General features: G+C 41.4%; 1 protein-coding gene across 1 annotated transcript in view; it reads left to right on the top strand.

Moving 5' to 3' along the window:
* ERBB3 (erb-b2 receptor tyrosine kinase 3) overlaps positions 1–25,304 on the top strand; it is a 124,713-nt gene that overhangs the window by 47,725 nt on the left and 51,684 nt on the right. Inside the window, exons 2-3 of the mRNA XM_069758411.1 lie at positions 18,094–18,245; positions 23,826–24,012. Of these exons, the coding sequence (XP_069614512.1) occupies positions 18,094–18,245; positions 23,826–24,012 (339 nt within the window). The remainder of the gene's footprint in view (positions 1–18,093; positions 18,246–23,825; positions 24,013–25,304) is intronic.

Here is a 25,304-nt window from a genome sequence, read left to right as displayed (position 1 = left end):
ACAATATGTGGTAAAGGGTTATTCCTGAAAATCAAGGTATCCCTCATGGGATAGGGGATAACTTGCAGATCACTGGGGCTCCAACCACTAGACTCCCAGTGATCCCGAGATTGAGGCTTTAGAACCTCATTCATTGTCTATTGGCTTAGTGGAGAGCCGCAATCAGTAGCCTCATTGACAGTAAATTGAGTCTGGGCCGTGTATGTGCACTTGTGCCTCATTCAGGACAAGCCTGCAGAGCTCCATTCCCAAAGTTGTAAAGCCCAAATCTTGCGATCATTGGGTGTCCCAGAGGTTGAACTCCCATCAAATTATTCCTCGATCCTATGGTTAGGATAACTTGTTTTTTTTCTTTTGTTTGTTTTATTTTTGTTATAACCCTTTAACCCCTTAGTGACAGAGCCAATTTGGTACTTAATGACCAGGCCAATTTTTGCAATTCTGACCACTGTCACTTTATGAGGTTATAACTCTGGAACGCTTCAACGGATCCCGCTGATTCTGAGACTATTTTTTCGTGACATATTGTACTTCATGTTAGTGGTAACATTTCTTCGATATTACTTGCGATTATTTATGAAAAAAACGGAAATATGGCGAAAATTTTTAAAATTTTGCAATTTTCCAACTTTGTATTTTTATGCCCTTAAATCAGAGAGATACGTCACGAAAAATAGTTAATAAATAACATTTCCCACATGTCTACTTTACATCAGCACAATTTTGGAAACAAAATTTTTTTTTGTTAGGGAGTTATAAGGGTTAAAAGTTGACCAGCAATTTCTCATTTTTACAACACCATTTTTTTTTTAGGGACCACATCACATTTGAAGTCATTTTGAGGGGTCTATATGATAGAAAATAATGAAGTGTGACACCATTCTAAAAACTACACCCCTCAAGGTTCTCAAAACCACATTCAAGAAGTTTATTAACCCTTTACATGCTTCACAGGAACTGAAACAATGTGGAAGGAAAAAATGAACATTTAACTTTTTTTTGCAAACATCTTAATTCAGAACCATTTTTTTTATTTTCACAAGTGTAAAAACAGAAATGTAACCATAAATTTTGTTATGCAATTTCTCCTGAATACGCCAATACCCCATATGTGGGGGTAAACCACTGTTAGGGCGTACCGCAGAGCTTGGAAGAGAAGGAGTGCCGTTTTACTTTTTCAATGCAGAATTGGCTGGAATTGAGATCGGACGCCATGTCACGTTTAGAGAGCCCCTGATGTGCCTAAACAGTGGAAACCCCCCACAAGTGACACCATTTTGGAAACTAGACCCCTTAAGGAACTTATCTAGATGTGTGGCGAGCACTTTGAACCCCCATGTGCTTCACAGACGTTTATAACGTAGAGCCGTGAAAAAAAAAAAATTGCATTTTTTCTACAAAAATGATCTTTTTGCCCACAAATTTTTATTTTCACAAGGGTAACAGGAGAAATTAGACCACTAAAGTTGTTGTGCAATTTCTCCTGAGTACGTCGATACCCAATATGTGGGGGTAAACCACTGTTTGGGCGCACCGCAGAGCTTGGAAGAGAAAGAGTGCCGTTTTACTTTTTCAATGTAGAATTGGCTGGAATTGAGATCGGACGCCATGTCGCGTTTGGAGAGCCCCTGATGTGCCTAAACAGTAGAAATCCCCCACAAGTGACCCCATTTTGGAAACTAGACCCCCCATGGAACTTATCTAGATGTGTGGTGAGAACCTTGAATGCCCAAGTGCTTCACAGAAGTTTATAATGCAGAGCCGTGAAAATAAAAAATATTTTTTTTTTCCACAAAAAAGATTTTTTAGCCCCCAAGTTTTTATTTTCACAAGGGTAACAAGAGAAATTGGACCCCAAAAGTTGTTGTCCAATTTGTCCTGAGTATGCTGGTACCCCATATGTGGGGGTAAACCACTGTTTGGGCGCACGGCAGAGCTCGGAAGGAAGGAGCGCCGTTTTGGAATGCAGACTTTGATAGAATGGTCTGTGGGCATTATGTTGCGATTGCAGAGCCCCTGATGTACCTAAACTGTAGTAACCCCCCACAAGTGACCCCATTTTGGAAACTAGACCCCCCAAGGAACTTATCTAGATGTGTGGTGAGAACTTTGAATGCCCAAGTGCTTCACAGAAGTTTAGAATGCAGAGTCGTGAAAATAAAAAATATTTTTTTTTTCACAAAAAAGATTTTGTAGCCCCCAAGTTTTTATTTTCACAAGGGTAACAAGAGAAATTGGACCCCAGAAGTTGTTGTCCAATTTATCCCGAGTACGCTGATGCCCCATATGTGGGGGTAACCCACTGTTTGGGCGCACGGCAGAGCTCAGAAGGGAGGGAGCACCATTTGACTTTTTGAGCGCAAAATTGGCTGTCGTGTTTGGAGACCCCCTGATGTACCTAAACAGTGGAAACCCCCCAATTCTAGCTCCAACCCTAACCCCAACACACCCCTAACCCTAATCCCAACCTGATCCATAATCCTAATCACTAACCCTAACCATAATCACAACCCTTACCCCAAAACAACCCTAATGTCAACCCTAACCATAACCCTAATCAAAACCCTAAATCCAACACACCCCTAATCCTAATCTCAACCCTAACCTCAAACCTAACCCTAATCCCAATACACCCCTAATCACAACCCTAACCTTAACCCTAATCCCAAACCTAACCCTAATCCCAAGCGTAACCCTAATGCCAACCCTAACCCTAATACCAACCCTAATCCAAACCCTAACCCTAATCCCAGCTCTAACCCTAACTTTAGCCCCAACCCTAGCCCTAACTTTAGCCCCAACCCTAACCCTAGCCCTAAGGCTACTTTCACACTTGCGTCGTTTGGCATTCCGTCGCAATCCATCGTTTTGGACAAGAAACTGATCCTGCAAATGTGCCCGCAGGATGCGTTTTTTGCCCATAGACTTGTATTGCCGACGGATCGTGACGGATGGCCACACGTCGCGTCCGTCGTGCACTGGATCAGTTGTGTTTTGGCTTAGCGTCGGCACAAAAAAACGTTCAATGAAACGTTTTTTTGTACGTCGCATCCGCCATTTCTGACTGCGCATGCGTGGCCGTAACTCCGCCCCCTCCTCCCCAGGACATAGATTGGGCAGCGGATGCGTTGAAAAACTACAGCTGCTGCCCACGTTGTGCACAATTTTCACAACGTGCGTCGGTATGTCGGGCCGACGCATTGCGACGGCCCCGTACCGACGTAAGTGTGAAAGAAGCCTAACCCTAAGTTTAGCCCCAACCCTAACCCTAAATTTAGCCCCAACCCTAACCCTAAATTTAGCCCCAACCCTAACCCTACCCCTAACCCTACCCCTAACCCTACCCCTAACCCTAATTTTAGCCCCAACTGCTGTTCTCCTGCCGGCTGGCAGATGGAGACAGATGGCGGGCGCACTGGGCATGCGTCCGCCATGTTCTTCTGCCGGCGGCCAGGAGGAGCAGCAAGAGGATCCAGGGACCTAGGTGAGTATGCTAGGGTCCCCGAATCCCCCTATTTCTCTGTCCTCTGATGTGCGATCACATCAGAGGACAGAGAATTACACTTTACTTTTTTTTTTTTTTTTTGCGGTCGCCGGTAAACAGTTAATTACCGGCGATCGCAAAACAGGGGTCGGTAATACCGACCCCGATCATGCTCTTTTGGGGTCTCGGCTACCCCCGGCAGCCGAGACCCCAAAGATTCTCCCGGTGCCGGCTGGCGGGCGCACTGCGCATGCGCCCGCCATTTTGAAGATGGCGGCGCCCACCGGGAGACACGAGGAGCATCGGGGGAGCTAGGTGAGTATTGGGGGGCCACCTGGGACCCCTTTTCTCTGTCCTCCGATGTGCGATCACATCGGAGGACAGAGAAATTAAAAAGAGATCGCTTTTTTTTTTTTTTTTTTTGTGATCGCCGGTAAACGGTTCATTACCGGCGATCGCAAATGCGGGGTGGGTTAAAAACCCCCCGAATCATGTTCTCTGGGGTCTCGGCTACCCTCGGCAGCCGAGACCCCGGAGAAAATCGGCCTCTGGGGGGCGCTATGGACTTTTTCCACAGCGCCGTTAATTAACGGCGCTGTGGTTTAAGTACCCTTAGCGGCCGCCGTTAAAAGGCGTATCGGCGGTCGCTAAGGGGTTAAACTTTAGATTCCTCAAAGTACCCCCAACTTTACTCTGATGACAATTTTATACATTCTTGAATTCTCTCAAGCAGCTTCATCAGGTATCACCTAGAGTGGCTTAAAATGAACAGGTAAGCCTCATCAAGAATTACTTTTTGGAATTTCCAGCCTTCAGAAAGAGTTAGTGACGACATATTGAAGCTGCTTGTGATAATTGTTACAATGATTTCTGCTACTACATAGAAACAAACAAAGGTTTCAGAACTTTGAACCTCAACACACTATCTTTTAGTGACTTCAGTTGTACTTTGTACACAAACTCATGCAGTAATCTCAGGAGCAGAGTATGTTGTGGCCAAATTAATGAATAACAAACTGTTCAACCTCGTCATGTAGACAAATCTCTTCTGAGATTGATTGTTTTGTCATGGGAGCAGCATTGATGTTTTCCTATGTTCGGTGTAGGAAACTGTGATAGAACACCCATAAAGGTACATATGGCCTCCACTGTGCCGTATGCCTCTGATTTAATATAGAGGCAAATCAAAGTTATTTTTTGTTAGATTTTATATTGGTTCACTGGTTCCCTGCATAACCCTCTAGGCTCTGTTCACATTTAGTTCACACACTACTTAACATATAGTTTGATATATTACTCATAAATCCCTGTGTTGGTGCTGTATATGTTCTGGCGGGATACCACTGGGCAAAATTTGGCTCCATCATACCCTAATGATGTTTAAAGGGAACCGATCATGTCCTTTGTAGAGTGTAAACTGTCCTCCAAACCGTATAGGTAGATGTGGTGAAGTAAAAGTCATACTGTTCATTTGCACCATAAATTAATTGCAGGTAAATGTTACCTAAAAGAATCAAATGGATTCACATTCAGTGGTATTTTGTATAAATAGGTCAAGGAAATAGAAAATATTAGATTTTGGAAAGTGAAATAAGAGCTTTGAGATCATAAATATCACAATACTCGTGTCTCATGTTACACATTCTATTATAGTGCCATTATAGAGCATGGAGGCACTAGCACAGGTCGGAGATATAGAAAATACAATGGTCATTCATTTTTTACCTGAACATAAAGACAATACATGCAGCAAGGGTGGAAAAAGACAAACCTCAAAGAACCTGAAAAATAGATATACAACCCCTGGCAAAAATTATGGAATCACTGGCCTTGGAGGATGTTCATTCAGTTGTTTAATTTTGTAGAAAAAAAGCAGATCACAGACATGGCACAAAACTAAAGTCATTTCAAATGGCAACTTTCTGCCTTTAAGAAACACTAAAAGAAATCAAGAACAAAAAATGTGGTAGTCAGTGATGGTTACTTTTTTTAACCGAGCATAGGGAAAAAATTATGGAATCACTCAATTCTGAGGAAAAAATTATGGAATCATGAAAAACAAACAAACAAAAAACACTCCAACACATCACTAGTATTTTGTTGCACCACCTCTGGCTTTTATAACAGCTTGCAGTCTCTGAGGCATGGACTTAATGAGTGTCAGACAGTACTCTTCATCATTCTGGCTCCAACTTTCTCTGATTGCTGTTGCCAGATCAGCTTTGCAGGTTGGAGCCTTGTCATGGACCATTTTCTTCAACTTCCACCAAAGATTTTCAATTGGATTGAGATCCGGACTATTTGCAGGCCATGACATTGACATTGTGTCTTTTTTCAAGGCATGTTTGCACAGTTTTTGCTCTATGGCAGGATGCATTATCATGTTGGAAAATGATTTCATCATCCCCAAACATCCTTTCAATTGACGGGATAAGAATAGTGTCCACAATATCAACATAAACTTGTGCATTTATTGAAGATGTAATGACAGCCATCTCCCCAGTGCCTTTACCTGACATGCAGCCCCATATCATCAATTACTGTGGAAATTTGCATGTTCTCTTCAGTTATCTTTATAAATCTCATTGGAACGGCACCAAACAAAAGTTCCAGCATCATCACCTTGCCCAATGCAGATTCGTGATTCATCACTGAATATGACTTTCATCCAATTATCCACAGTCCATGATTGCTTTTCCTTAGCGCATCGTAACCTTGTTTTTTCCTGTTTAGGTGTTAATGATGGCTTTCGTTTAGCTTTTCTGTATGTAAATCCCATTTCCTTTAGGCCTGTTCTTACAGTTCGGTCACAGACGTTGACTCCAGTTTCCACCCATTCGTTCCTCATTTGTTTTGTTGTGCATTTCCTGTTTTGGAGACATTTTGCTTGAAGTTTCCGGTCTTGACGCTTTGTCCTCCTTGGTCTACCAGTATGGCTGCCTTTAACAACCTTCACATGTTGTTTGTATTTGGTCCAGTTTTTAGACACAGCTGACTGTAAGCAACCAACATCTTTTGCAACATTGTGTGATGATTTACCCTCTTTTAAGAGTTTGATAATCCTCTCCTTTGTTTCAATTGACTTCTCTCTTATTGGAGCCATGATTCATGTCAGTCCACTTGGTGCAACAGCTCTCCAAGGTGTGATCACTCCTTTTTAGATGCAGACTAACGAGCAGATCTAATTTGATGCAGGTGTGATTTTTGGGTATGAAAATTTACAGGGTGATTTCCATAATATTTTTTCCTCAGAATTGAGTGTTTCTATAATTTTCCCCCTATGCTTGGTTAAAAAAGTAACCATTACTGACTACCACATTTTTTGTTCTTGATTTCATTTAGTGTTTCTTAAAGCCAGAAAGTTGCCATTTGAAATGACTTTAGTTTTGTGCCCTGTCTGTGATCTGCTTTTTTTCTACAAAATTAAACAACTGAATGAACATCCTCCAAGGCCGGTGATTCTATAATTTTTTTCAGGGGTTGTATGTATGTAAAAATGACACCTTCAAAATGTGTTGCTGGAGAAGGATGTTATAAATACCATGGATGGTAAGAAGAACAAAGAAATCAATTTTGGAACAAATCAAGCCAGAAATGTCACTCAAAGCAATGATCACCAAGCTGTGACTTGCCTACTTTGGACACATCATACGAAGGGAGCAATCACTGGAGAAGGACATCATGGTTGGAAGAATGGAAGGAACAAGTTGAAGAAGAAGAAGACCAGAAACCTGATGGCTTGTTAATATCAAGATAATGGCGGAGAAGACCCTGGTGGACCTTTCCAGACTTGCACAAGATCAATCTTCCTACAGATCGTTAATTTATCAAGTCACTATAACTCGAGATTGAGCCGAAGATCGCTAAAAATAAAAAATGTAAAAACAGCTTAGCTGGCTGCTGCATTGGGGACAGGGGGCATGCTGTCACTGCAAAATTTTTGAAAGGTTCTGTAGCTTTGATAATGAATATTATGTGAGTGGAGTTTGGATTTTTTCCCAGGTACTGCTAGCTCCACATTATTGATTTGACATAGATTAGAAGGTCAATGGGCTGTCTGTTCACTAAGCCCCACTGTGTGTGTATCAGTGTGAATGTCCTCGAGAAGGGAAATTGTGTTGTAAACTGAGCAGGGATCTAAGCGAATTAAATAAATTAAGTAAAAGAAGGATAATAAATTCCCCTCCCTTGAGTACTGTATACCAGCACTAATCCAAAAATAACCATTATGGAACGCGAAATGTATACTTATGATAGTAGTATCTGAAAAATGACCTAGGTATTATAAGGGAATTCCCACACCAATTGCCAGCATCGCTATAGAATGACTTTCTCCCTGGGTCACAGCGCCGTATACTTGGAGACATGTGTTTCTCTAATAAGGCTGTTGGCATCTGGGTATGGATGGTATGTGGCAAGAATCTGCCCAGACTGCAGGCGTAGACTAAGTCACTGAGTAGGTGGGAATGTCCTCAGTGTAGTGTTATTACTGTCTTACTTGTTAATACAATAGTTATCAGAATGGACTATTTAATACTTGTCCGTTTCCAGTGTGAATCTGTGGTTGACTGTGAACTTGTGGAGCACGGCACAGCGAAACATTCCAACTTTCACTGCATTTTCAATAGCTCCCATTGTTACAAAGAGCTCTTAATCAATACAGACATGTGAATGATTAATGACCGTGTCATTGGCATTTGCACTGGGGGAATATAAAGGGCACAGAACACTTATAAACAGCACAGAAATAACCAGATAGATTTTTCATAGTGAAGAGGAAAAAACAAGGCGAAACTGCAGGTGCAGCTAGGAGTCTGGAAAGGCGTCTTCAGCTCTTGTCAGACCATGGCTATTGTGTGTATTTTATGGTTGTAAAGGCTTTCCTTTGTAGCCACAATGTGACAACCCATTATTGAACTTAAAAAAGAAGACGTATTTTTTTTTTTTTAGAGTTTGATCTGTGAACCAAACAAGTTCTTGTAGACGAGATACATGACACATTTCAAACGTGATCCGGCGACCAGACATTTTGTGAGGTCACTGATGGTTTTCATATATATTGTCCATAGATTGTATACTTGGAGATTTATATACATATTCTTCTTCCATGGATGTGCTGCAAGTCATGGTTAAGTAAGTCCTTTGGTACTTTAGGGTAAGTAAATTTGTCCTTGTAAATCAATCTTCCATGAAATGTTGTGGGCCAGTACTGGCCATTCACTAGAAGCCTGGACTAGAGGGAAGAGTGTCATAAATGAGCTCTGCTTGTTTTCTTGGTCCATTACAAGTGTATACTAAGAGTTGAATATCACCAAAACTTTGAACTTTATGCCATAATGTGGAATATTTAAATACCTCAACCTTCTTCCCCTCCCATGGTCAAAATGTCTGAACAGTAGTAGTAACATATCACAATTTCTATCTTATCTAGTAGTATATGTCAGCGCCTCTACGACTAAGGCTTAGCTACAGTGCCTGCAGGGAGTTTGAGGTAGTCTGAGACACACCTCCTGTCTCATGATTGGTCCAGACAGCTTCTTTATCTGTACCCCTGCAGCTCTCTTTTTTCTGATTGGCTGATTTCTATTACAGCAAAGTCTGAGTAATATAATGGTATATACAAGTAAGGCACTGGGGGATATAGACAAAGACAGAAGAGGACCCCTGTACAAGAACAATATATGGGCCCTTTGCAGTCCAGTTGCTCACCATAATGCTTTTGAGGTGGAAATGGGCCCCACTACCTCTTGGGCCCGTGTGCAGCTGCACAGGTTGCACCAATGATAAGTGTGCCCCAGACCTAGGCCACATGTACTTAGGGAAATGAGTCTTACAAATGGGGGGCCTTATGGAAGCATAAGTTAGTATAGAATCTATATGTACTGTATGGTATATGGACTTTCATTCAGACTGCTTTGGGCACAATCCTCATGCCAAGATGTCATTCAACCTAATCTAATTACACAGAGAAAGACATGAGCTCATAGTGAAACATGTATATTTCTAGGTGCTAAAGATTATCTGGGCAGCGGATTCTGTCCTAGGGTCATTAATGTTTTCCTCTTACCTCTATCTATTAGGATGGCTTCCACCCAGGAGAGCCTGAGCACAGACTGCCCTTTGTCATATACAGTCCCATTGCTTCAGTTGTGCGTTTGGCTACTGTGCAGAGAAATTAATTAGATGGTAAACCACATCCTACACTGCGTGAGTAACACAAAGATGAAGGGTTTAATCTCTCCTGCTGTTTTTTGCCAGTACTTAGAGGCCTGGAAAGTAGACAAGGTCTGCTCTGTTTTCCTGTCACCTCCATTGGAGGACAAACGGGGACACTGTACAGAGACCCATTCCTTATCTGTTGACCCAGGAATGCCACCAAACCCTTAAAGAGACCGCATTCTATAAAAGAGCGTGCCTCGGGGCTTAATGCCTTGGTCTGGAGAGGACATCAAAGAACATCCTGAAAACTACTGTATGTTTTTGGGCGTGTGTAAAAGATTGAGTAGTGTATGTATGTGTATATATATATATATATATATAATGTGTGTGTATGCTTATATATATATATATATATATATATATATATATATATATATATATATATAATTATAAATACCCACACTCACAGGCTGGGTAATGGCAGACTTACTACAAATGTGACAATGCTGGATGCGCATTCTCTTGAGCATGCGCTACCTTTATAGCACCACTGCAGCATTTTTTTATTGTAGCATTTTGGAGTGGTGCTTCTAATCTAAGGACCCTGACCGTAGTCTTATACTTACCTGGCATCGTCTTCACTTTCTATCAGCATCGCTCCAGTCGATTGTTAGCAGGTTGGGACCTGCTGGATCGCTCCAGTGTTTGCTGCAGGGTGCCAGAGGTCACTTTTCAATGCAAGTCTATGAGAGCCGAATTCTGTCTCTCATACAGTTGCATTGAGCGCTTGTGACCATTTCCTCTGACTTCTGGTCAGTCAAAAGTGTCTGTCACAAAATGGCACCGCAGGACCTGAGCAGCGCCAATAAAAGGTGGTGTCGGGCGAGTATAAGATTAACTTCAAGGACCTTATATTAGTAGCACCATTCCAGCGCTGAAAAACAAGCAAAATCTGGAGTGGTGCGTTAAAGTGTACCTATATTAATCACCGCTGGGAGAACACCAGTCCCTACCAATTGCATAATTTTGCAGTTCAGCAAGTATAATCTCTCAGTTCCCTGGCCAGATGCTCAAAAGCTATCTCAGGTGACCTCTCCATACACATTCAGGCTGACCAAGAATGGATGAGCTATGAGAAGAGGGAGGAAAGCCGCCGTCAGATACTGTCTGGTGCCCAATCTTTCACCAGACATCTGCTCTCAGAAGTGACGTGACCCCCATACACATTGGATGGTTGCTTTGTCAACTTTCCTCTAATGTGTCTTGGGGTCTTCAGGTGTGTATAGTTTATATACAACCAGGTAATGAACTTACAAACAGATTCCAACACTACTAGAATATAGTATAATAAAATGAGGTTATTATTTCTGCAATTCTTGAAATACTCTTTATTTATTTTTACTATTGAGTAATCTTCTGATGTGTCACAGATGACATTCCACTCATCTAATTTGTGACTTGCAACACCTTTGTAGCCTTTGAAGTTGTTTGGCTGTAAAATCTGTGCAAAATTGTTAGCGCCAGATTGGAAGGAAATTCGCGTGAATTTTGTATATTACTTAAATAAGTTAATTGAGCCATTATGGTGATTTGTGCTGTAATTATTTAGAACAGACCATTGCTGACTGCATGAAATAATGATACCGGGAGGATGTGATGAGCTGTAGAGTAGAGAAATATCATTGCAGCCATGTCTGACATTCCTAACCTCATTTGTCAGCTGTCATCCAGCTAGGGTGGGGAACAGAGTATTCAGAGTCTCCCCCGGTATGCCTCTCACCAGTGATACACTTTATATACTCTTTACAGTTCATTCACTTCTGCGAAGGATGATATTAATACTGTGTGTATCAGTGGTTACAAATTGTTAAAAAAACATAGTAATAAAATGTATCATACTTTCTATTACACTAGCCTGTACTTCATGATTACCGGATAAAGCAAAAATGCCCATCACATTAATTGCTTTAATCTGAACTCTTAAAGAAAATCTCTCAGGTGACTTATGCCACCGAAACTACAGGCAGCATGAATTGCAGCATAAATGCAGCCTGGTATATTTTTCTCAAAAAACGCTCCAGCTCTGCCCCTGGGCCTGCACTTCCCAACACCACTACAGGTGGTCTCCTTATGTACACACGAAAGGGAAATCTGTCAATCATCTACAGCAGAGAAATATGTCAATCATCTACAGTAGAGAAATCTGTCAATCATCTGCAGCAGGGAAATATGTCAATCATCTGCAGCAGAGAAATCTGTCTATCATCTACAGCAGAGAAATATGTCAATCATCTACAGTAGAGAAATCTGTCAATCATCTGCAGCAGGGAAATATGTCAATCATCTGCAGCAGAGAAATCTGTCAATCTTCTACAGCATAGAAATCTGTCAATCATCTTCAGCAGAGAAATCTGTCAATATTCTACAGCAGAGAAATCTGTCAATCATCTGCAGCAGAGAAATCTGTCAATCATCTGCAGCAGAGAAATCTGTCAATATTCTACAGCAGAGAAATCTGTCAATCATCTACAGTAGAGAAATTGTCAATCATCTGCAGCAGAGAAATATGTCAATCATCTGCAGCAGAGAAATCTGTCAATCTTCTACAGCATAGAAATCTGTCAATCATCTTCAGCAGAGAAATCTGTCAATATTCTACAGCAGAGAAATCTGTCAATCATCCGCAGCAGAGAAATCTGTCAATATTCTACAGCAGAGAAATCTGTCAATCATCTGCAGCAGAGAAATCTGTCAATCACCTGCAGCAGAGAAATCTGTTAATCATCTGGGAACAGCAAGCCAGGGGCGAGCAAAGTTGGATTAGTTTGGCCTCTGGCTGTGGTGCCTAACTGGATCTTCAAAGAATACTTTCTCCTATACCTGGCTGCGATCATGCAGTCAGACTGTAATTCATGCTACTTGCGGTTTTACTTCCCTATTAAAAAAAATAACACTTTTTTTTTTATATCCCCACACCTATAAAAGTTGAATCTAGAAAATAATAAATATAATTAACCCAATTAGTAAATGACCTAACAAAAAAAATCAAAATGCAGAAATGCATTTTTTCACTCCCCACACCTCCTTAAAAAATTACAGTAAGTGTACGTTCCCATGTTCAGGATTTACTGCGGTTTTGACGTTGCATATTTTTGCAGCGTCAGAAACGCAGCAGCCACGTGTTACAGCATTGTGAATGGGATATCTAGAAATTCCATGTCTACTGTGCATTTATGTGTACCTGTGGATCACCCGTGGAAACTGTCATGTGGCGCGTCTTTCAGATCCACAGCATGTCAATTTCTTTTGCGAGTATACATGCGGATTTTCCCCATAGACTTGCAATAATGAGGAAAATCCGCATGTGAAAAAAACGTAAATTTGCATAATGGTACATTCTGCAGCATCAAAACCGCAGCAGATCCTGAACGTGGGAACCTTAAAAATTGAAACATACCCTAAAAAGTGAAGCAAGCCCTCACACAGCTCCATTGATGAAAAAGTAAAAACGTTTCGGGTCTTAGAAAATGACGACGCAAACCAACATTTTTTTTACAAACTTCACAATTTTTTTTCACTGTGCTACCATGTATATTTTACCATACAATGAATGCCGTTAAAAGATGACCCCAATATTAATTGCGGAATTGCATAAGTTCATTATTTCACAACATTTCACAACACTTGGATTTTTTTTACAGTTATTTAGTATCTTGTACAGTAAAATGAATTGTGTCATTCAAAGCTACAACTTTTTCCTCAAAGAAAACAAAACTTCTTATGACGAAGGAAGAATAAAAAAAAGTTAAGACTTTTTAGAATGACGAAGAGGTAAAAACTAAAGCGCAAAAACAAAAAATTGCCTAGGAGTGAAGTTGTTAAATATCAAGTCACATTGGAATTCTAAAGTATATCAGTACAATGTATAACTTACTATTGTCAGTGCAATTCAGGATAGTTTTATTTGGTTGGACAATCTCATTAACTAATGTTACTCTGGTGGACTTTTGCTGCTAAAGTGTACGGCAATGGGCACCATAAGCCCAGGCAAATTCTAGATTAAGAGCATTTTGCAGCTTCTGTCTCATGTAGTTCTGTGTAAGTCAGATTAATCGTTAATCATTTAGATTTTACTTCTAGCCCAGGCCTTGTTGTCATCACTTGGTAAAGAAAATCATGATCACATACAGGTTTGGCAGGAAGAACCCCGTCTCTCACCCTCTTCTGCCTGTAGGCATGACCATATAGCGCTGATTGATGCTCCTCCCGTCAATGACTTACTAAACTCAGATACTGGCCTACAAAACAGATGCTTTGTTTGGGCATTGGGCTTATTGTAATAAGGGGGACTGAATAGTTTTGAAGACTTCACTGTGGTTGAGTTTCTATTGCCTGGAATTTTTTATGAAGACATCGGGGCCGATGTCCAATGGGGGATGAAAATATTTAGTCTGCCTCTCTATCTATCTATCTATCTATCTATCTATCTATCTATCTATCTATCTATCTATCATCTATCTATCTATCCATCTCTATCCCATATCTATCTATCTATCTATCTATCTATCTATCTATCTATCTATCTAATCTATCTATCCCATATCTATCTATCTATCAACTATGTATCATCTATCTATCCCCTATCTATCTATCTATCTATCTATCTATCTATCTATCTATCTATCTATCTATCTATCTATCTATCTCTATCCCATATCTATCTATCTATCTATCTATCTATCTATCTATCTATCTATCTATCTAATCTATCTATCCCATATCTATCTATCTATCTATCTATCTATCTATCTATCTATCTATCTATCTATCTATCTATCTATCTATCCCATATCTATCTATCTACGTATCTATCTACGTATCTATCTATGTATCTATCTACGTATCTATCTATCTATCTAGTATTAAAAATAGGAACAGCACAATGTTTTACTTATCTTCGGATGCAAGGCCCCCAGGCAGCCTGTCAAACGATTGAGAAAGGCTCATTCAGAGCCGAAACGTCGCCCAGACATGTGGGTTGACTGATCCATTAGCAGCAACGTTTCGGCAGATTTCTCTGCCTGTTTTTTTTCAGATGTTCTACTTTGGAGGTTTGGACATCACCTTCACAGGTTTTATTGCACCCGTTGTTTTTTTTTTTTTTTTGTTTGTGGTGCTGCCAAATTTTCTTTCATTATCTATCCATCTACCTTTGTATCTATTTATGTATCTATTAACTATCTATCATCTATCTATCTATCATCTATCTATCTAACAGAATGGTGACTTATAATTAAATTGTGACTTTTACAAAGGTTTTTTGTTAAATGTAATAAGTATGTGATTGTGTAACAGTGATGTAGACTCTGTTATATGTGACATTGATGGAGGAACACATGTCCATCATCAGTACATGAATGTGTCTCGTACAGCGAAAGCTGCGTACATGTTCTGTACATGCGTGTGCATAATACAAGTGGCACATTGAGCAATACTAGTGAATATTCAGTATTTTAGAGCTGTAAGAAATACATGACTGTTTGAATCCATATCTCCCTCCTTTAAGGACCCTGCCCTTAGAGTCCCCCATTAAATTCCTGCCCGAGGCACAATGAGATGCTGTGTCCAGCTGCAGAGAAGGACACATTGTGTCCGGCACAGAGAGAAGCCATTCTCTCCAGGATAGGCAGAGGCGGGGGGCAGCATGGCTTGGACGATTGTCAATGTTCTTGGGTTTGTTTGGATCCTTTCTAATGTCTGACCTTTCCCAGTTCTACGTCTGGAGGGGAAAATCGCCCCTATCTGTCATTGAGCTTCTCTCAGATTTTTTTTCAGTATTAACAAGAGCAAAGAAAAAATGAAGAGTAAATGGGGGCCAAATACAAGGGGGCCATTTCCATAATTAGACTGTGTACCTATATTGTTTAGGATTGTAAAAAATATTTGTGTTTAAAATGGCCCATTTGTTTTACTCCATAGACCTGCAGCTGGGAAATGTGCCATACACAGCTGTAAAAACACAATATACCGGACAACTTCTCTACTAAATGACCTAATGTTGTGGGTGCGTGTCAGACTGGTAGGCTTGTCCTACTGAGCACTGACCTCAATCACTGGGCAGGTCAGATAGCTGGTTAACTTCTAGTAGGTGGCTACACAACACTGAAGAAATCTCTAACCTGCTTTTTAGAGCAAAGGTGCAAGAATTCTGTAAAGTGTAAATTCCTCAGTTCTTGTTTTAGCGAAGCCATTTATTATTGCAATGTGCGCCGGGCCTAAACTTAACTATTCAGTCTCTGTCTGACCAGTATACATCAGGGTGCACCATTTTTGTCTGTATGAAATAAAGCAGTGCACTATACTGTTCCATATAGGGCCATCCAGTAAAAACTATACATGCGCTACATGGTCTCGTAATATGCAAATTGCCTCTTCAGAGAGGAAGAGGGATAGAATTGTAGCGTTACCTATTGGACGTAGCAATCCTAACAGTCATTATCAACCCTTTAACGATCCCTGCCACATGACTTATGATAAAAGCCAAACCACAATCTAAATTTTCAGACACAGTGGATCGGGGTGTTGCCCCTCATCAGTGCAAAGTATGATATCTGCTTTTGCTAGGTGAGAGGCTTACAACTGGGATCTAAGGAGTAACATTTCTTCTCCTGTAGAATGACATGCCAGGATTGGTATGCCAGGCTCGTTAAAGGGTCGATATTGACTTTTAGGATCGCTACTTCCCATAGGTGGCACTAGAGTTCTAGTCCTCTTCCTCATTGAAGTGGCAACTTGCATGTTTAATTTACCAGAGGAGAGCAGTGCATGGCATATAATCCTCCTCATACTGACATACCAGGCCTGGCATGTCACTCTCCATGAGGAGAAATGTTACCCCTTAGATCCCAGTCTTAAGCCTCTCATCTAGCCAAATCATATTTTGCACTGAGGGGGGTCAATACCCCCAAATTACTATGTCTGCAAGTTGAGATTCTGGTTTGGCTGTCATCCTTAGTCATCTGAATGAGTTGTAGAAGGTGCATGAGCGTGAATAGGGAAGAGTAATGCCTACCTATCAGGTTATTCATACATTTCCAGGAGGAACGCCATAGATTTTCACCTAGGAAATGATGATCCAGAATTGTCATTTCATAGAGATGGAAGTACATATTCAAACAGACAGGAAAGCCAGCAGATCCTTAATAAATCCTTTGCCAGGTATCTTACAGTTATAGCCTTAAAGTGAAACACATTTCTGACCAATCAGATGAATCGCAGTATGTATAAGATCGGCCTGAGTCGGCTCGTTACGCACAGAGACATTTCACTAGGATGGGATCATCTGTTTTGATCTTGGGAAGGTACAATCATCATGTACGTGTGAAGGCGCGCTTGTTTAATGGCACATTGGACGTGTCCTCCCTCCATTTTTCAAATGTTTATTGCTTTCTTACCGGGCTGGAGCTTTCTACCTTTTACTGTGAAGCAGCCGTTTATTATCCACACTCTAATCCCTCTTGCATGCTCCAAAGAGCAGATCCATAAACCACTTGTAAAAATTGAGATTATCTTCAACGTTAAAATGTAACTATGGTGTGCTATATTATATTATGTTTTATCTCGCAGTATTCCTGGACATATTGTGAAACGGACAAAAAAGTTCCAATGCTCCTTTCTTGTTGGAGTCTTTATTTTATTTTGCAGAGAATAAAGAGTATAACTAAATGCTTAAAGGGAACCTGTTAGCTTGTCTTTACATTTGGATGTGGTGGTATATGTGTCTCGGTGCTTGCCTTCCAATAGAAATGATACCTCATATTGTAGAGAGCACATCATGAGAAATCTAGTGCAGAAGCCCTATGCAGATCAGGCTGGAAGTGCATTGGGGGCGTGTCACAAAGCCATCCAAGTGCATTGACACTCCCCCAGTACATTTCCAGAGTCATTTGCATATGACTTACATGTTTCATTTCTCAGGACTGGCACATCTGATCGCTATGAAAACGGTATCATTTTTATCAGGAGATAAGCGACTATACCACCATTCCACAACTGCCATATTTTTAAAAAAACTTGCCAGCAGGGTCCTTTTAACAGTTTGCTGCAAATATGTCTCACTTTTATACATAGAAACTGAAATTCAGAGTTTTTACAAATCTTCAGTGGAAAGTCATTTGAGCTTCATAGAATCCCGAAAATTGAGGGCTTGTGCAAAACTGGTTGACTCAATCTCTTCTCTTCATGAATAGCTTATATTATCCGGCTTCCACAGTGTCTTATGGTCCCTCTCTAATCCACCAGACAGAAAGGATGCAGGGATTATTAGTCCTTCCTGTCTTGGGATTGGTGGCATTGTCATAAGACAGCACCAGAAAGTATATATGTTGTTGCGGAACCCCCTGTATTTTATGTATCGGTGCGTTTCCTTATCGCATCTCTTTCTTCTGCAGTCTGCACTGGCACAATGAACGGACTGAGTGTGACTGGCGAGGCAGAGTACCAGCATCATACCTTAAAGAACACCTACAACAACTGCCATATTGTCATGGGAAATCTTGAGATTGTGCTGGTTGAGAACAACAAAGATTTATCCTTCTTAAAGGTAATATACACCTCGGTGATCATATGGGGACTGTTATATAGAGACCAATGTTTTCTTTGCAGCTTGTTCTTATGCAATGTGCAGTAGATGGTAATCAGCCGGCACGTTGAAATAACACATCTTGTGATATCCACTGAGCGCCTCCATCACAGATGTCATTTTCTTGTTAGCAAATGGTGCGATCAGTGAGTTCAATGCGTCTGTCATTGGAATGTGGCTCCAGCCTGTCCTGTTTAACCGGCCGATTCCCCTGATTATTGCACAACTGGTTTACCCTCCCTATTCCACCCACAGAGTTTAGGAGGTAAAGTATTGCAGTAAATGGGAGAGGCTTCCTGCTACTACAAGAGAACATGGCCAACCTTGCCCTAAACACAAAAGCTGCATTCCAGGGGTTTAGCATCTGTTCACCAGCTAATAATGACATGTTTTTATTCTCATTGCTCATTTACATAATTAGAGATTTCATGCCCTGAGTTCTGTTTAGCGGAGTTTTAGGGCTATTTCCACTTTAAATTCCATAACTGATAGATGTCTAACAACTGAAAGTCTCATTCATCAAATAATAATAATAATTTTATTTATTTAGCGCCAACATATTCCGCAGTGCTTTACAATTATAGAGGGGATTTGTACAGACAATAGACGTTACAGCATAACAATAATCACAGTTCAAAATAGATACCAAGAGGAATGAGGGCCCTGCTCGCAAGCTCACAAACTATGAGGAAAAACAGGAGACACGAGAGGTGGATGGTAACAATTGCTTTCGTTGTTCGAACCAGCCATATTGTAAGAATCACAGAAGAAGGACCCAATGTTCTTTGTTACTCATAAGAACCCTGCAATAAAGGGGTAGAAAATTAAGGAGAAGATGCCGGACATTCACAACCACCAATAGACACCATAAATGTATTTTGTTGAAATACCCCTTCAAAGAAAATCTCGACATTTTAACTAATTGGGAAAAATACTAAAATGTGTTCTACAAGATTCAATTCAGATGAATCACTTGGTAATATATGGTCGGTCAGAATAGCTGTCGGCATTAATGTCCTATCTAGCAATAAGGATGACTGTCATTCTTTAAAGGGATACTCCCAAAATAAAAAGTTGTTAAGAGACCCTAGTCATCTCTTCCAAGCCAACTACTCCACATTATCCAAAAAGGTTCTAGGCCTGTTGAAATCCTATAATTTGCCCATGCTTTCTTGGTTGGGACGCATTAACGTTTTTAAAGCGTACATCATGCCAATAATCTTATACACCTTAAACATGGTCCCTATTAGTATCCCACAACCTTTTTTAGGAACCTAAAATCTTCAATAACCAAGTTCATCTGGAAACAGAAACCAGCTAGAATCACATATAGCTTTCTTTTCCACTCGACCCTGTCGGGTGGTCTGAGTGTGCCTGACCCAGCTCTATATTTCCGAGCAGTTCACTTAAGCAGATGGTTAAGGGTGGTAGCTAATTACGAGAAAGGGAACCATGACAATATAGATCTAGCATTGCTGGGGCTGACTGGAATACCCTATCTCTGGTCAATGGCGAAGCCCCCCACTGAATTTAGACTGGATGAGGTGACTCTAACAACACTTAGAATTAGACGCATATTAAACAAAGAACTTCCTTTGGACTCCTTCCCCTCTATGTTTGCCCCAATTGGCGTTATACCATTTCTGCTGGACCCGAGTTATAGGGACCCATATGACTTGTAGTCTTCTCTTCCCAATGAACCCCTAAAAACTTTTACAACAATAGAATCCTTCTGGGAGGGACTTGGCCTTCAGATTCCCTGAAACAACCTAAAAATGTCCTCCAAACGTAACATATCAGACGCACGCTCCTTAATTTCAAAAAGAAATTTCCCTGTAAGACTAACTGGTCTTGGCTTGACACAATGTCTAGAGCCCCTCATCCTAAAATGAAAAGCGTCTCCCGTGTTTACGCACACCTCAATTCCACTTATGACCAATCTAAACCTACAATTATCCATTCCTGGGAAGTGGAGTTGGGAGTTGCCTTCACGGAGACCCAAATCTCTAAAATTTTAGCTAATGCTCAGGGTTTCTCTCGATGCATATTACTTCAAGAGAATTCATACAAAATTTTGACTAGGTGGCACTTGACCCCAGCCAAATTGACCCATCTAGGTCTAACCTGCGATAGCTCTTCTTGGCGCTGCCATAGTTCTTTAGGCCATCATACTCATATTTTCTGGGACTGCCCTAAACTGAAAAATTTTTTTGGGGAAATTAATAAGTTTGTTAAGAGACTACAGTTGACCAAGACTAATCTACAGACTTACGAAGTTCTACTCTCCTGCCCATCAAAAAATTTCAGGCCTAAGAAACACAGACTTCTACCACTGCTCCTCAGCGCTGCTAAACATTTAATGACCTGGCATTGGAGAAATGTTTCCCCTCCAACCATGGCAGAGTGGATTTCCAAGGTTGACCAAATCTCGCGACTTGAAGAATTGTCCAGTTGGGAAATGAACAGCCATGACCTGTTCGTGCAAGTTTGGTCCCCTTGTAAGGAATTATGAGCCACCCTATCTGTTTAACTTGCCTACGTATTTCACTGTATGCCTTGTTCGTTTAAGTTGTAACTGGTTGTATTTCCATTGAATTCATTTTGTCATTTGCTAGGACTCAACTTATGGTACCATTTCAAGTTGCACTAGTTGAAACCCCCTGACCTCTCCGCTGTTTTATCCCTTGTCTCTTGTTCCCTATCCCACCCTTTTTCCCTTTCAACCTTAAACCCCAACTCTGTCCCCTCCCCCTCTCCCTACATACTTTCCCTCTTCCCACTTTCTAATAACGTGATTCTAGAAATTACAATGTACTTCATGTACAATTGTCATGATCTTTGTGAATTTGCTTCTGTGCCTACGTTTGTTTATAAATAAAGAATTTACAAAAAAAAAATAAAAAGTTGTTGTCTATGGTACTGCTGGAGAAAGTCAAGTCCCATAGACAATGACTGGAGCTGCAGATCAAGTATATACACCACAAAGTGGGGCTCTGTAGAATCCAGTTCTTGGCATCCAAAACCCCATTCTCGGGACCGCTAGATGGCCCAGTAGCCAAACCACCAGCGATTAGTAAGTTATCCTCTATCCTATCTGAGTGTAACTTTTTATTTTAGAAATAACCCTTTAAAGAACTTGCCCTTACTGGCCAAACCTTTATTGATAGCCACAAAGTACAGCATAAAATGAATGTTATACATGGCAGGCACCACTTTCTTTCTTTCTTTTCCTCTGATATCAGCGCTGTGTCCCCCACAGTGTTTTTTTACACTGAGTCAAATCTGAAGTTGTTCATGTCAGGTGACTGGCGGACAAAACAGCTATGAGTTGTGGTTCATTTTGCGGAAACATATAACTGTTCATGAAAAAAAACAAGAAACAAAGAACAGGGAAAAGAAAAAACATATTTCCATAGTTATTCAGAAAACACCTGCCAGATTGCCTAGGATTCTGGTATTTCCAGTCTTCGGACATGAACCATGCCAGGAAGTACAACAGCACCTGTAGCCATGTGTCTGGTCTCTGAGGACAAATTATATATATATATATATATATATATATATATATATACAGACACACACACACACACACACACACACACTGCTCAAAAAAATAAAGGGAACACTTAAACAACAGAATATAGCTGCGAGTAAATCAAACTTCTGTGAAATCAAACTGTCCACTTAGGAAGCAACATTGTTTGACAATCAATTTCACATGCTGTTGTGCAAATGGAATAGACAACGGATGGAAATTATTAACAATTATCAAGACACACTCAATAAAGGACTGGTTCTGCAGGTGGGGACAACAGACCACATCTCAGTACCAATGCTTTCTGGCTGATGTTGTGGTCACTTTTGAATGTTGGTTGTGCTTTTACACTCGTGGTAGCATTAGACGGACTCTACAACCCACACAAGTGGCTCAGGTAGTGCAGCTCATCCAGGATGGCACATCAATGCGAGCTGTGGCAAGAAGGTTTGCTGTCTGTCAGCGTAGTGTCCAGAGTCCGGAGGCGCTAGCAGGAGACAGGCCAGTACACCAGGAGACGTGAAGGGGGCCATAGGAGGGCAACAAACCAGCTGCAGGATCGCTACCTCTGCCTTTGTGCAAGGAGGAGCACTGCCAGAGCCCTGCAAAAATACCTCCAGCAGGCCACAAATGTGCATGTGTCTGCACAGACGGTTAGAAACCAACTCCCATGAGAATGGTCTGAGGGCCCAACGTCCACAGATGGGGGTTGTGCTCACAGCCCAACACCGTGCAAGATGTTTGGCATTTGCCACAGAACACCAGGATTGGCAAATTCGCCACTAGGGCCCAGTGCTCTTCACAGATGAAAGCAGGTTCACACTGAGCACATGTGACAGACGTGACAGAGTCTGGAGATGCCGTGGAGAGCGATCTGCTGCCTGCAGCATTCTTCAGCATGACCGGTTTGGCAGTGGGTCAGTAATGGTGTTGGGCGGCATTTCTTTGGAGGGCCGCACAGCCCTCCATGTGCTCGCCAGAGGTAGCCTGACTGCCATTAGTTACCGAGATGAGATCCTCAGACCACTTGTGAGACCATATGCTGGTGCGGTTGGCCCTGGGTTCCTCCTAATTCAGGACAATGCCAGACCTCATGTGGCTGGAGTGTGTCAGCAGTTCCTGCAAGATGAAGGCATTGAAGCTATGGACTGGCCCGCCTGTTCCCCAGACCTGAATCCGATTGAGCACATCTGGTACATCATGTCTCACTCCATCCACCAATGCCACATTGCACCACAGACTGTCCAGGAGATGGCGGATGCTTTAGTCCAGGTCTGGGAGGAGATCCCTCAGGAGACCATCTGCCGCCTTATTAGGAGCATGCCCAGGAATTGTACAGTAGGGAGGTCATACAGGCACGTGGAGGCCACACACAATACTGAGCATCTGTTCCTTGTCATGAGGCACGTCCACTGAAGTTGGATCAGCCTGTAGTTTGATTTTCCACTTTTATTTTGAGCATCATTCCAACTCCAGACCTCCATGGGATATTCATTTTGATTTACAATGATAATTGTTATGTTTTATTGTTCTGAATACATTCCACTATGCAATGAATAAAAATTTGCAACTGGAATATTTCATTCAGAGATATCTAGGATGTGGTATTTTAGTGTTCCCTTGATTTTTTTGAGCAGTGTATATATATGTATATATAGAGCCTGGGGACAACATTGGATTTATGAACTACATGGTCAAAAACATATCTGCAATCCTTAATTCATTGTCCTGGCTGCTTTTTACATTACAATTTTTAAAGTAAAAAGGTCACTATCATGGGGGCTGTCTGTTGTCCTACTGAAGTATTTTTTTTTTGGGTTCAAGGATAAAGAGGTTTTATTATTTGTAGGAAAAAAACATTTTAAAATTAACCTTTAAAGAAAAATTAATAATATTACCTGTCAATGCCTGGCAACACTATTCATTTTAGTCCATGGTTGTTTTCATGTGATAAATTTAGATGTGAATTATTGGAAGTAAGGCGCATTTCTCTTCTTTACTTTCAGTCCATACGTGAAGTGACTGGATACGTGCTGATCGCCTTGAATATTTTTACCTATTTGCCACTGGACAACCTGCGGGTCATTCGAGGACAGAGCCTGTATGAAGACAAGTATTCACTTTACATGATACTTAATAATCAGGTTAATGGCACCCGTGGTATCCAGAAGCTAAGCTTCCACCATCTGACAGGTACATCTCTGGTTAGAGGATGAGGACCCATGCATAGCAGATAAATGGTAGTCTTGTTGAGTGTTACATCTCCCAACACTGGTGGATCGATCACTGCATATACGAGCAATGAAAACCAAATTAAAAAATAAGAGAAAAATGTAAACCTGCGATTAGAAGCAATACTGCCGTGATATTGGCTTTCATGTACTGGATTAGAAACAGGACTGCTATTTTCAGAGAAAACCTCCATGGGATGTGTCTGGTACATTAGCTCAGCCCTTTACATTAGAATTGGGATGAGCTGTACTACTAAGACCACAAAGTTATATTTTACGCTATGTCTATAGTGTGTAAATGAGGCGTTTAATGGGCCAACCTTAGAAGAAGTGATACAGGGACCTTTAAGGCCACTTCACATTAAGCGACGCTGCAGCGATACCGACAGCGATCCGGATCGCTGCAGCGTCGCTGTTTGGTCGCTGGAGAGCTGTCACACAGACCGCTCTCCAGCGACCAACAATGCCGGTAACCAGGGTAAACATCGGGTAACTAAGGTTACCTTCCTAAAAGTAAAAAAAACAAACACTACATACTTACCTAACGCTGTCTGTCCTCCAGCGCTGTGCTCTGCACTCCTCCTGTACTGGCTGTGAGCACAGCGGCCGGAAAGCAGAGCGGTGACGTCACCGCTCTGCTTTCCGGCTGACCGACGCTCACAGCCAGTACAGGAGGAGTGCAGAGCACAGCGCTGGAGGACAGACAGCGTTAGGTAAGTATGAAGCGTTTGTTTTTTTTACTTTTACGCTGGTAACCAGGGTAAACATCGGGTTACTAAGCGCGGCCCTGCGCTTAGTTACCCGATGTTTACCCTGGTTACCAGCGAAGACATCGCTGAATCGGTGTCACACACGCCGATTCAGCGATGTCAACGGGAGAACCAGCGACCAAAGAAAGGTCTGGCCCTTTAGCCCCGACCAACGACATCACAGCAGGATTCTGATCGCTGCTGTGTGTCAAACTAAACGATATCGCTAGCCAGGACGCTGCAACGTCACGGATTGCTAGCGATATCGTTTAGTGTGAAGGTACCTTTAGACTTTTCTCATACATTCAACGTCCTTTAAAGAGCAAAAAAATCCCCAACCTCGTCAGTACAATAAGGTTCTTCTGATCTACATTTGAGCTACAATTGGATTTAGCCTTCCCTCGTTAGACTGTAGTTGCATTGAGAACCTCTCAGGCGTCTATCACTCTCTGTCAATTAGAGTTTGGGAGAATTAAAAGAATTAATTCAACTATTGTGATTTTCA

Source organism: Ranitomeya imitator, chromosome 3 (genome assembly GCF_032444005.1).
Source record: "Ranitomeya imitator isolate aRanImi1 chromosome 3, aRanImi1.pri, whole genome shotgun sequence".
Taxonomy (NCBI): domain Eukaryota; kingdom Metazoa; phylum Chordata; class Amphibia; order Anura; family Dendrobatidae; genus Ranitomeya; species Ranitomeya imitator.
This window is presented reverse-complemented; position numbering and strand designations above follow the sequence as displayed.